At 41.3% G+C, this 14,078-nt stretch overlaps 1 protein-coding gene across 1 annotated transcript in view; it reads left to right on the top strand.

Moving 5' to 3' along the window:
• Positions 1–13,535, top strand: part of arap2 (ArfGAP with RhoGAP domain, ankyrin repeat and PH domain 2) — a 161,286-nt gene extending 147,751 nt beyond the window's left edge. The window contains exon 32 of the mRNA XM_030076542.1: positions 13,442–13,535. Coding sequence (XP_029932402.1) covers positions 13,442–13,519 — 78 coding nt within the window. The 3' untranslated portion in view covers positions 13,520–13,535. The remainder of the gene's footprint in view (positions 1–13,441) is intronic.
• The last annotated feature ends 543 nt before the right edge of the window (positions 13,536–14,078 follow it).

The following is a 14,078-nucleotide window of genomic DNA, read 5'->3' as shown; positions in this document are numbered from 1 at the left end:
TAATTAAGCACAATGCAGTGGCATCAAAAATGCAATCAAAAAGCTTGCCGATGAAGTTGGTGCATACCTGTAGGACATATATAGACCATCGGTTCTGCTCTAAGAGCTGCCTAATAAGGAATATACATCTATGCGATGGACGTCTATGAAAGTCTCACACTTGATTTAATGTCCAAAATGCACCCACTTCAGTTTCATATCCTATCCTAATTAAAAACGAGACTTTTTATCTCTTGGCATCTTCATTTGTCTCTCACTGAGAAGGTATTAAACAAAACGTTGTCCAAAAGTCTCCCCACACCCGTTCCTCAAGCAGCATCCCCTTGTCTGTGCTCCCACTGGTGTACTTTCAGCTTAATTTCACTTCTTTAATTGGTCTGCCATTTTCCAAATGGAGTTATGAGCAATTACCCGATGATGATGCATTGGAGGGAAGTGGATTTGATTTCGGTAAATGGATTCAGACAGTCATCGGGGTGGGGAGAGTGAGAGCTGTCACCCAACTGGGACGCCCTGCCCATGTTACCAGACTTCCAAATGAACCTCGCTTAACAATATCCCTGCTTTGGGACAGGATGAACGTGGCGACCTGTGTAGCGTTGCTCATCTGGCTTTTGCACAGCGGACTTTATTGAGCCCTGCTGTTTGCATTTTTGTCTGACATCTCTCTTTTGTTTTCTTTGAAACTTGTCTTTTCTTCGAGGCATGAAAGTTAGCCAATGTTTTTCTTATAACTTCCAACTCCAATCGAACGCTTCCTTCCAGCCGTCCTTGGATTAATCCATTTTCTCTCTCGCTCTCTAACGAGCCTCTTTTCTGCTTAATTAACATTAGTCGGGGCTTGTTTGTGCAGACATGCTATTCAGGTCATGAATAAACTAGGGACTGGAACTGGTTTCTTTTGCATTCTGAGAACTATTTAGTTCCTCCATATTCATCCTGGCTTATCGGATGCATTGTCTGTGTGCATGTAGATGTGTGTGTGTGTGTGTGCGTGAGGTTTCCTAATGAATAGAGGAATGCTAATGGTGGTAAAACAGTGATTTCTCCAGCTGATTGGGTGTAATGGATGGTACTCAGAGCTCCTTCATAATTGATGAGGATGTCTCGTGGATGTCCCACTGCTGTTGTGCATTGATGGTGGAGAGTGTGTGTGTGCGTGTTTGTGTGTGTGCGGGGGTGCACGGGCGCCTGTGCATGTGGATGCGCAGTGTTTTGGGTGGGGCATGAGACTCTGGAGAAGTCGGTGCTTGTTATTTTTGCAGTAGCTCCTGTCAATTCATATTAACAAAAGCACGCGCCACCGTCTCCATAATGTATGACTGCGGATTGTGGGAAAGAATGGTGTCAGATTCCGTTATCAAATTGAAAGAAAACAAAGCCATAATCTAATTGTTTGCTAAAGGAGAATGGGCTGACTCAATCTCATTGTTTTCCATCTCAGTCACTGCAAAGGAAAGAGACAAAGAGAAAGAGGGAAAGGGAGGCCCATCACAGTGCAGGAATCTATATAAATGTTAGTCTTTTCCATCTGAGCTAGTTAAAGATTGCAAGTGAAGTGTGTGTGACTATGGGCGAAAAAACAAAGGCACAGATAGACAGTAGACGTGAAAACATCTGATATAACGGTCTGGACTGCGTGGAGACAGATAGCCAGGGACATTTGGCTGCTGCGTACCGCCTGCATGTATTTTTTATCTTAATGAGAAACAGTGTTTACAGGTCGTGGCTAACCACATTGCTGCATAACTTGTATTCTTCAAAGATATTTCATTAATATTGCTAGCCAACAGAGCCTGGAAGAAATTAAAACGGGAGGGGTAAGGGGGTTAGGAGAGGAATGTGTTGTGCTGTTGTTATTCGCACTCCTCTTTATTGAACTGGGTAAATTTTGAACTGACAAGGTGATGAGCTGACCGCAGATTCACACTCTGCTTTATGCTTATGTGTTTGTATATGCATTCGCTCCTCCTTTGTGTGGGTGTATGTGTGTGTGTGTATGCGTGCAAGAACAACTGAATTGTGACATCTCTGGTGTAGCACACCTGCGAGGTCCTGGAGAGCTGGCGCGCAAACTGGCAGATTACCACAGGGCCCTGTGGGGCCTCCCATCACTCCTACACAAACTCCCGCAGCTAAACACCTTACTCATTCTCTCTTTCTTCCTCACATCCTTTCTTGCTGTTATTCTTTCATTTTGCATCTCTGGACTCCCCCGATACCCTCATCTCGATCACATTTCCTCGCTCATCGCTCCCTTCTCACTCTTTTTCTTTGTGTTTCTGTGTGTTTCCAAGCCGATGCTTCACTCCAGCTTTCCTTCCACCTTCTTTTTTCCCCATTCCTTACCAGAGAGTGTGCTAATGGGCAGGTAAGAAAAAGAAGAGCAAGAGATTGCCTCAAATAAGGGGAAAAAAAATCACTACACATGCCCACAATATAAATCAGCCCAAATTTGGAACTGTCTGCACCCCAAACAAAAAACAAACAAACCATCTCAACAACTCATTGATTCTCATATTCAATGTTAAAATCTTGTTTTTCTTCCAGTAAGTGAAAAAAAAATCTGCCAGTGGGATGAGATAATCCCACTCATTTCCAGCGCTAATCAGCAGATTTGAATTTTCTTGAATCAAGTGGCATTCTCTTGATCCTAATGGGCTGATCTGCCTTGTTCTGCCTTGTTTCAACATATTTATACTTGTTCCTGAAAAAAACAATCCTGAAACAAGTGAAACTGCATCAGAAACAAGAGGGATTATCTCATCCCACAGGCATATTTTTTCACTTGTTTGAAGAAAAACACAAGATTTTAACAATGAAGGTGAGGCTAAATGTCTTGTTAAGATGGAGATTTTTTTTTTGCCGTGTGTTAATTATCTAGCATTAACTGTTCACATTAAGATGTTTTCCTCTCACCATTGCGTATGTAGAGGAAGTCACACAGGAGAATGCAGAGCTAATATTGGGATAATTTGAACATCATGAGGAAAAGCAACAAAGATTTTAAAAAGGAGTATCACTGAAATAAAAGAACCAGGAGACGTCTTTGGGAGCAGAAGTCGGCTCTGCTTCTTTTTGTTTCGAAGATATGGTTGATAATTACACCTTCAGAAGTGCACAACTGAAAATTATGCCCAACAAACTGCTCACATTGTTAGGCAATCCATGGATAAAAAGTCGGTTTTTCATTTTGATTTTTACATTTTTGTTTTGTTTTATGTTTTTTTTTTCCTTTTCAGCAAGAAAACTTTATCAAACCTCCACAGCTATGAGAGATGAGCAATTACAGAGGCACTGTGTAACCGCTGATTATTCATAAATGAGCAAATATAAACCTGGGTCAGTGAGGGGAAAGTCAGGTTTGTAGGTAAAGCTGCAGGGAAACAGATTAAACAAATAACTAACAATACAAAATAAGGGGAAAAATCCACGAGTTTCGTAGATTTTGATTCATTCTTCAAATTTATGGATATGAAAAAAAAAAAAAAACAATTTGGAAGACTAGTGGGGAAATTCAATACTGTCAATATTGCATCCAGCGTATGCATTGGCAGTCATTATCAGCATTCAAGCCAGACATCGAATAACACAATTTTGTTATTGACGGCCAAGATGAAACAGACCCCTGTCAATACCATTCAATTTTCATCCGCACGCTGTTGGGCTCAGAGAAACAATGACACACACAGCTGAAATGGAGAAAAAGCAATATAGCATCAACACAACAATATTGTGGAGGCTTTGTAAATGGTTATCGACTTGCCAAAAGCTTTTTGCTATAAACAGAGATCACTTTTTTTTTTTTTTTAGCATGTACTGTACACTATATAGAGTATGTTTCTATAGCCTTTGAACAGAAACAAGAGCAAATTTTGACCCTTTGCCTATATCTGCTCTTTTAAAATCTACTGAAATTTGTAAATGCTGACTGTAAATAGTCTGATTTATCAAAGTGAAAGTTTAGTTGATTTGTGAATCTATACAGGTAAGTGGGGAAAACTTACACAAGGCAAACATTTAAGGAAAAGTCAGCAGAAGTGATACGATCAAGAAAAGTTTGAGGACTGATATGAAATTGGAGTTGGAATGGCAAATAAAGCAACATTTTACTTTTTTCCTGACAACTCTGCCGTTATGGGTCTTGACTTCCAGACAGATATCAAATTTGTTCCAGAATGGAGACATGCCTTCATGATCCACTACCTCACCTCAGATTGAATCTGGTCTGCTCCTTCCCTTCCCTGATAGTAGAGAAAACATTATTTCAAGTTCAAATTACAGAGATGGAAATGTACACGTTTACATGTGGGACTCGCGCTAGCATGATGTATGAAACGCATCTTTCATGAAGCACTGCGGGGAGTTACTTCTCCCCCAACTTTCCGTTGTCTCGGCCAGAACGAAGTGTAGCATCGCGCCTCCTTTAGCATTCAGCATCTCAGTGCTTCCCTCTTTGTTGTAGGTATCCTAGGGCTTCATTTATATGGGCACCTGGCACAAATTTATGCTGAGCACCAAATCCAAGCCAAAGTTGTGTGTCATGGAAAATTGATTTCAATGCCAAAATCTCTGGCTTGCACTGATTTCTGTAATAACTAGAAACCTAAAATAAATGTCTGTCTTTATTCAAGGCTTCGACTCCACAGATCTAATTTTCATCTACTTTATATTCTCTGCAAAAGATCAGCCGATCGAATCTAGGATAATAATGAGCACTTTCTCTTCTTAAGGATGTCCCTGCATCAGGAAAAAAAAATGTTTAAGCTAACAATATAATGACAATAACAACATAATATTATAATACATAATTTTATGTCTAGCGGTTGACATAATGTTGCTTGTCTCTCTGAGAACAAAGGAGCTGTTTGGGAACTGCGTCTTGTCAAGATCACCCTAATTCTCCTCCTCTTTAATTCAGCACATGTATTTCCAGCATATTAGCGAGCACAACTGCAACATTAACACAATACAGTATACAGTATACAGTTTAGTTGTTACGAAAATGATTATGTGCCTGGATACCTGTCCATACCAGACAGTTTAGTTACTGCCAATAAATGCTGTCAATATTTGGACAGAGCTATATCGAAAGAGATATTTGAGTATGTTTCTATGATTTTATAGTCTTACTAGCAGTTACTGTGATGCAATACGATACAGTACAGTGCCATTTGATACAATATGACATGATGCAATATGATACCGGATGTATTTTGCTGTCCTCATGGGGTAGTTTGTCTGTCACACAGTGCTGGATTGGTACATGGAGACATGAGGTTAAAACATGTTACACAATACATAAGTGGTAAAACGAAAACAACTAAACAGCATTGTCCTATGTGGGAAAGCACATGCGTTTGACCCTTAAGCAAATAAATGTTGGTTGTAAATCCTATTTGACCTAGTGAGGAGTCCAGTAGTGCAGGATGCAGTATACTGTAAGTCCTGGCCTATTTCCTTGTCTGTACACAGTCAGGTTGAATCTTGTTTGCTGTTACAGTAGTGCTGTGGGTGATCATGTGGAACCCAGACTCGGGCGCTGGCCATGTTGTGTGTGCTGTCATCTCAGATGTGCACAGAACATTGAGGAGTCACAGATCACTACTCCCTGGGGAGATGGAGTTTGTGTGTGTGTGTGTGAGAGAGTGTGAGTGAGAGAGAGAGTGTGTGTAAAAGGGTTTGGTTGTTTTTTTTTTTATCTCACATCTGCAGCTCAAGCCTTCCCTGTTGACCGCATCGCTTGGTATTGTTAGGTCTGTGTGTCTGCAAATGTGTGCACATGTGGAAGGGTCTTTAGCCAATTATTGAAAAAAAAAAATCCTGTTTGAGTCAATAAATATGTCCATTAATATTCTGAATGAATAGGGTGAGAATTGTGTAATTGTAACTTTTTTTTTTTTTCTAGATTACACTCTTGATTAAAACTTGCAGATATGTGCAGGTACAGTCTTGCACTATATGGGCAAAAGAATTGGGTCACTTACACATTACACCGACACGACATCTCTTTCTAAATCTATAGGCATTAATGTGGAGTTGGTCCCCCTTTGCAGCTAGAACAGCTTCCACTCTTCTGAGAAGGCTTTCTACCAGATTTTGGAGTGTGTCTGTAGAAATTTTTGCCCGTTCATGCAGGAGAGAGTTTGTGAGTTCAGACACTGATGTTGACAAGAGAGCCCGGCTCGCAACCTCTGTTCTAGTTCATCCCAAAGGTGCTGGATGGGGTTGAGGTCAGGGCTCTGTGTGGGCCAGTCAAGTTCTTCCACACCAAACTCAGCCAGCCATGACTTTATGGAGCTTGCTTTGTGCACTTGGGCACAGTCATGCTGGAGGAGCAAAGGGCCTTCCCCAAACTGTCCTCACAAAGTTGGAAGCAGAGAATTGTCCAAAATGTCTTGGTGAGCAGAAGCATTAAGATTTCTCTTTGCTGGAATTAAGGGACCGAGGCCAACCCTCGGTCTTCATTTTGTTTAGCTCAGATCGCCAAAAATTACAGCAACAGCTTTTTCCAAAAACAGTGACATGGATACCTGATATAATCCACAGCCCTCAGGGGTGAAGAGTTCAGCTGAGAACTCTTTCCTGCCAAAGAATATCGGTAAACTAATTTGTACTCAGGGGGGTGGACAGATTCTCTTCGCTGGTGTTCTTTGGCAGGAAATAGTTAAGAAAACTCTTTGCCCCCGAGGGCTGTAAATTATTTTGGGTATCCATATCATTGTTTTTGCAAAGAGCTATTACTGTAGACTTTGCACTGTTGAGTGTGTACATTTTTGACGTTTGACCATTGTATTGGAGTGAAGGGAGACAAAGGATTGAATGGCAGAATGGAAACCTCACCAAATCACACATAGGGAAGCAGGAGACATCTTCTTTTGTATTTTGGGTGAGCTGTTCCTTTAAAGTGCTATCAGACAGTTTTATATGTCAGCATATCAAGGCGCTCGTTGCAAACTAATAGACAAAAAGCCCTAAGGTAGGCTAAGTTTTCCTGTAGCATGACAGCATCAAAACTAATTTGAATATAAAAAGGATTAGTGGAGATTAAAATTGCAATTTGGTTGACCTGGCCAAATTTGGGTTGTGAGAACTAGAGTGCTGAGGAGGGAGATGCTGGAGTAAGCTGTGTGCGTGTGTGTGTGTGTGTGTGTGTGTGTGTGTGTGTGTGTGTGTGTGTTTGCATGTGGTTGCATGTGTGTGGGTGATTGTCTGCGTGTGTCAATAAATGCCAGCGCATCCACTGTGTGTACTCACATAGTCAATCGGTCACAAATCACTATGAAATATAACTGAGCCGGTGGCATGAGCAATGATTTTCCAACTCCCTGCCTCCAACTGTCCATCAGTCTGTGTTATACACACACACACACACACACACACACACAGAGCCACGCACGTGCACAATAAAGACCAGGCAGCGATGAGTTTTATACCGCTGCGAACATGAGATATGACTAATCACTATTACACGCTAGTAGTCTATTCCAGGCCAAGCAGGCCTATCACTGCATAATCAGGGGGAGAGAGAGAGAGAGAGAGAGAAAAGAGAGAAAGAGAGAGAGAGAGAGAGACTCCTGTCACCAGACATTCGGGTGGAACCCAATATTTGCATAACTGTGTCAGATAAGGGGGAACCATTATAGCGTGGCACAGCAATAACCAGGGGGCACACAGACAGCAAAGCATTATGGGGGCTGATTGGGGATGGTGTGTGTGGTGATTCCATTAAAGATGTAGGGGAAGATGCAGAGGATGGGGTGGGGGCTGGCAGCGGAAAGTGTGTCAAACTCTTTATGCAAGAACACTGAAAGTATTTTTTTACTGTATCGTGTCATGTCTGGTTGTGATATATACACTGAATAATGTGGAGTTTATGACATCAGTTCTGCCTCGTGTTGTGGAATACACCCAACAGAAGATACAGTGGAGTGTGCGTGCAATTGATAGCATTGTATCGAAGATTTAGTGAGCTGCATGATAATGCACTTACCCACAGTGCTGTTTGTGGAGCACCCTGCTTCACTTAAACTCCCTGAACTGCTTAAATGCATATGAAAAAAATATCTATATGTAGATAGATATAGATTTTTTTTTTTTTTTTTTTTTAACTTAGTTCTGCCACCAACTTTCGGATCTCTGTCACAGCAAATGAGTGTCGTGGAGAAGTATTAGCAGAGGCAGCTTTCTGGATGTCACCTCCTCTCTCAGTATGCAGGCACATGATTCTGTCTAGACAACGGTAGACAGGCATCTGCCTCTGAGCGCACATACGGACACACACATGCGGACTGTCGCCAAAAAAAAAAAAAAAAAAAAAAAAACATCCTATCCTTTTCATCTTGAGCTTGTGAGAACCAAAACTAATGGATGAATGTGCCTGGCTTATCAATCAAGAGGAGGAGTAGGGGGGGATCAATAAGCAAAGGCAAAACACTTGGGCAGAAAAAGCTGACAAACACATATAAGCTGTATCCCCTTTTGTGGTCATAATGGTGTCCCAGGGAGATTGCTGCATGTTGACCCAAATTTCCTTTGACAAGCGTTCACAGCTGCCACTTACACACTCACCCCGTTGCCCTCAACCTGATAACCAGCGGGTTGAATTCTTAATATCCCTATTTCTCGCCTTATCCCGCTCTCTCTCACCACACCCTGACACTTCCCCTCCCTCCCTCCTGCTTGCTTTGTCTATTTTTTGACTTTTCCTCTCCACTTTAACATCCCGAAGGCCAAGGAGAATGAGGATGCACAACACAACTTCTGTTACGGGCGCCAAACATGGCATTTGAGACACGTCGACACAAAGGCGGGCGAGCAAACAATAATTAACGAGACAAAACTTTGCTGTTTTGTTGACAAGAAAGGGAGTAGATGAAAGGGCAGAGGGAAACATCTGGAGCGTCTGATGAGCGCCTTTCAAGTGGGACAGGAGATGCTGAGATGAAAACTCTTTTGCCTTCCAGGCATACTAACAAATGCTTTAAAAACAAGAAGACATCTCTGAGAAACCCATTTCGGAGGACTGTGGGATGCTGTTTTAGCGGGGCCCCCTTGCTGCATGCAACAGTGGAAGGTTTTCACCAGCACACAATCAAAGAGAATTTGTGAGTGCAGCTTTGGAACAATCTGCGTCTATATTTAGAGAAGGGAGTGCGTCCATGGGTACAGGCAGTAATCAGATAATTAGGAAAGCAAATTAAAATAGACAGATACAGTGTGCTCGCCGGAGGCCGTGTTTGGATTCCGCCCTTTTCTCTTCCTGCATTTCTCACTCTTTTTAACCCTGCTCCCGTGTCCCGCCGCACCTTCAGCTACATCAGTGCAATCAATACCAAGGTGTGTTTTCACAGCACATCTTCACCTCGACAGATTAATGGATCTGTGTCTGTGTGTCCTGGACTTTGGGTGAGCTAGCTAAAATGATTCGCTGTTTTCCATTTATGGTATACGTGTCAGTGTCCAATGACTGTGCCCCGGGCATTATTTTCTCTAAGGTCCATCAAAGCCATGGGGTGAGAACTTGCAATTTATAGCTTCAGGCTGGGCATAAAGATTTGCTGTATGGCATATTCTCCCTTCTAGCTCTGTACTCGGTGGAGCAGACCTAGGGCACTTTATCAGTGTCCATCATGAGATGTCCATCATGATGACGGCTCCCACAGCATCCCTTTGATACCTCCCTGGCAACAGCTTTCTTTTACTGTCTGCATCACTCATGGAATCTCTGTGCCAAGAGATAGTCGACTTTGTAAGTCCCTTTGCTGTGGACCCTGTGTCAGCGGTAACACCTTATGTACAGGGTTGAAATAACTTGCTGTAGAGGAAGAATCTGCCTTTACTTTATTGGTGCACTTTTTTGTAATTTCCAAATTTCCAATTAACAGAACCTAGTTTGAACTTTATACTGTCCTTTTTCGATTTGCATGGGGGAAAAAAATCTGACGTTATTGCATCTCAGCAGCTTTTACTATGAGTACATTTTAAACGGGCTACTATTTGGATTTTTATAGTAATGCTTCGACGTAAGTAAACCATCAGCAAATGCACAAGCTGCTGCAATATTATTTTACCCTGATTCACTCTCCAGCCATTGTTTCTGCACGTCGCCTGTGTAGCTTGACTGCTTTTCAACCAGTGTTTACAGCAGCTCAGCCAGCAAATGCTACTGACAAAGACAAGACAGCCTTAACATTGTGGAAGCGTTCCTGCTATTTTTTTGTGTCTGTCATTCCCGTTGCCACCCTGCAGAGTTAATTACGGGCCGGGCCGTAGACAAGTATGCCCTACACAGACTACAGGGTTAAGACGGGAGTAGTGGGAATAATAAGCTTGTGCAAGGCATTGCAATGGGCTTTATTATTAACGCTGAAGTCGTCGAACACAATACTTTTCTTGATAGACAACACCATAATGTAACCAGTAACTTTTAATGACAGTAATGTAACAAGTTGTTTTTAAAAGTAACATTCTCCAGGTCTGTTTGAAGGCTCATGCATGCCACAATAGCCTCACAATGAATCCCTGACTTTTTTCCCCTGTCTCCAGTGTGTCTCTCTGCTTCCTCACCAACTGAATAGGAAATGGAAAGCATAATTTAAAAAAAAAAAAAAAAAAAAACTATCTATGTGTGTGTAGATTTTCATTACTAACAATGTTTTTTATGGTGTGGTAAAGTCCAAATACATAGCAGCTTCCAAGTAGTTCATTTCTCTTTGTTCTTCAGTGCAACATCCCATCACTCTGTCTATATGTGGCATATAATCGACAGATAAATAAGACTATATGGCAAATTCAAATACCACAGAACTCTTGTTTATCTCAGGGACAAAGCTGGTAGAGTTGGGCAATGGATTGAAAGAACAGACTAGGTTAAAAACAAAACAAAACTGGCTGTTAAAGTTGTATGTTTTTAATGTTTTTTAAGGTTTTTTTTCCCCCTATACATCCAGTGTTGGTTGGCTGGTGTGTCAGTCTGCCAGCAGGAGAGACTGTCCTCTGGCAAAAAAAACCAACAACTCCACAGGTTGTTTGTACAGCAGCTCATTATAACCCGAGTTCAAATCCAAGCTAATATTGGTGAATGTTAGCTAATGTTTTGTAACCTTAACCCTTTCCTTTTCCTAACTTAACTTACCCTAACAATAAGCTTTTCTTATGGTCCTTTGGGTCATATTATAGTGGTGGAACAGTCAACCCAGGGCTATGTGGTCGTTTGGTTTGGATGACTTGTTGGTCAGCGATGTGGTCGACAGTGCCATATCTCAAAATCTACTCGATCACAAGGAAATTTAGTGGTTTACTCTCCCTCTAGCATCACCAGTAGGCCCAGAGCACCTGCATTCAAAATAACACACTTGTAAAATCTAAAAAAAAACACTGTAGTACCTCAGGAGTAACAAATGCTGTATTAACCTGGGATTTGACCCTTATACTACATTGCCTCCTTACTACTGGTTTCTCATCGTATCACTGGTCTAGAAATTCCACTTTATTTAACTGTAACTCTAATTGTACCTCACTGTTAATTTGACTTGCTTGCATTTAAATGTTTCATAGCCCACTCTGCTGCTATGCAATTATGCCTCAGTAGTAACTACCACAACCATTAAATCACCCATAAGTGACATCAAATCACTGTAATATTCTTTTATCCACATTTAGTGTCAAAAAAGTGTCATTTGTTTATTCACAAATAAATAACACCTTAAAACATGCTTGTCAGTCCCATGTGAAGAAATCGTGCAGTGCAATGAGGTAGATTTGCGTATCAGCTCAGTAAGCCGCTAAACCGGGTAGACAGGGTTCATATCTGTTTCGTGAGGTTAAGAAATGAAGTAGTGGAATGGAAAATACCTCAAGTGGGTTTAATAATCAGTTTGACGGCAACTTAACACATCAAACAGTTTCCTTAATTAGTCACCTAAGATTGAAGTGGTAGTAACCAAAATGTCAAAGAAGTGGTTTAGTGACTAGCAGGACAGAGATTCAGTTCTTCTGTCCACCTGGGACAGTCTACCAAGGGTATTTTTTTCACAGCTCCTTAACCGCTACTGCCAAGGTGCCACTGGGCAAGGCGCTTAGCACTTTACTGTTGCAGTGAATTGGTTCAGTGACCTACACTACAGGACTGTGATTGCACTGGCCGTAAAAAACCTTACAAAGGCATTGCAGTGTGGTGCTGAAGAATATGCATACCCTTTAAAACCTTTCCCAGTAAAAATAAATGTAAAACAGGGGGAAAAAGAGATCAACGAGGCCCCCATTCTGCTATTTGCCCCCTCCTTTTACTGCACATACAGCGTGTACAGTATGTGCATCATAAAAGTGTACTCTATTTACCGTTTCTGTGTTGACATTTGAGAGTTGACCTTTGAAATCAAACAGCCGTGTAGGCAGGGACCAGGGATGGCATTAATGAGGGAATTTGGTGCACAGTGTCGATTTAAAAGTCCATTAACTTTGCAGAGCTCTCTGCATACCAACACTGCTCTGTGTTTTTCCCCAGTCTACCACAGCTAATTGCCATTCTGGGTAGGGACGGCTATAAAAGTTCCCGTTAGCCATGCACAGAGGTTCCTAGGTGCACCTCATGGCGTATGAGACAATATAAGCCTTTCTCCAAATAAATAAGATAAAGGGGGAAAACGGGTCTACAGGGGCAACTGATTCTGCATGCCGAGCGGAATAGTCAGTAACAGATGTTATCAAGAAGTAAATTCCTGATCCCCTCCGTGCAATTTCCCTGTTTTGTCTCTTGAAATCGCGACAAATCATCAGCAGAGGGGGATGAGGCGGTGACAGAGAGAAATAAATCCACAAACAAAAATAATGATGGAGGCGATAAAATACCTTTGCTGCTGTTAGCTGTAGGAGAAAGTTTGGATGGTTTACTTGTGAGTTTTTGCTGAGAGCATAATAGATAACGACGGGAGGGAGCTGTGGCTGTGAGATTTTGGCGTAGCTTGTGTCTGGAATCGCAGGACACACACATGTAGGGATGGATGCACATACTGTGTGTAGCGGACACTAATCCATCTGTAACCCCCTTTTTTCTCTCTCTTACTGCTGTCCTTCCTTCTCACCCCTGATAAGTAGCATTGGTGATGCTGTATTAACCGGTGCAAAAGTGCTATACATAGCACTCAGTCATTTTCTGTAAGTAGTTAATGAAAATCTTTCCAGCAGACAATGTACTCACTAAGGTTATAAATGCATGCTGTAATCAGAACATTATGTGAAAACATCATGTACAATCCAAGTGACATGTCAACATTGCTGCTTCCTCACCACATTGGAAATAGTGTCTTCTTCAGTGCTGGGTTAATAGGTTAATATGAAAAGATACATTTTGTACATATAGCACCCTGACTGAATATAGCTTTCCAGCATAAACAGTGCAGTCAATAGTGAAATGTTGACTTTTTTTTTCCCACTGCAGGGGGTCCTGACAAAGCAGCTATGGCTGTATCATCACTGCTGTGTTTTGTGCCTGATTTTAGGGTTGTTATTTGGATAATACTTGGAAAGTTGCATCCAGTTGATTCACAGTGCTGTGTCCTTATTTGTCAAGTGATTAATGTAACTGAATAGTAACAGTAGTTTTCAATGTATCACAAATTTGTTTGCCTGCTTTCTTTATTGTACCCCCAAAGCAAACAGATGTAAAGTGGGCAAAAAATAATGATAAATAAATAAAATAATTTAAAAAAAAGCTCTCATGGCTAAACTTAATCTAGGGACACAAAACTCTCCCTCTGAAAAAACAGTAATAGCTCTGTGTGATGCTCAAGCTGCTGCTCAGAACATAGAAATCACAAACCACAAACAATTGAGTTAAAAAATAAAAACTACAAGGATTTTGTTGTTGATTTTTTTTTTTTTTTTTTTTTAAACACTGGCATAAAAGTCACTTCCCACTCCAATTATCCCACTTCACTAACCAGGAACAGTCTCAGTGAAACAAGAGGATTTTCCATCATTTCAACCAGGAAAAGACTGCATGAAGTATTTTGCTACTCAAGTCAGTTGAGTTTAATCTTCTTTAATGGAATGAAGAGTGAACGTTAGATGAACAA

Source organism: Myripristis murdjan, chromosome 18 (assembly GCF_902150065.1).
Source record: "Myripristis murdjan chromosome 18, fMyrMur1.1, whole genome shotgun sequence".
In the NCBI taxonomy this organism is placed as follows: Eukaryota; Metazoa; Chordata; class Actinopteri; order Holocentriformes; family Holocentridae; genus Myripristis; species Myripristis murdjan.
The sequence above is the reverse complement of the archived record's forward strand: the minus strand, read 5'-3'. Positions and strand labels throughout refer to the sequence as shown.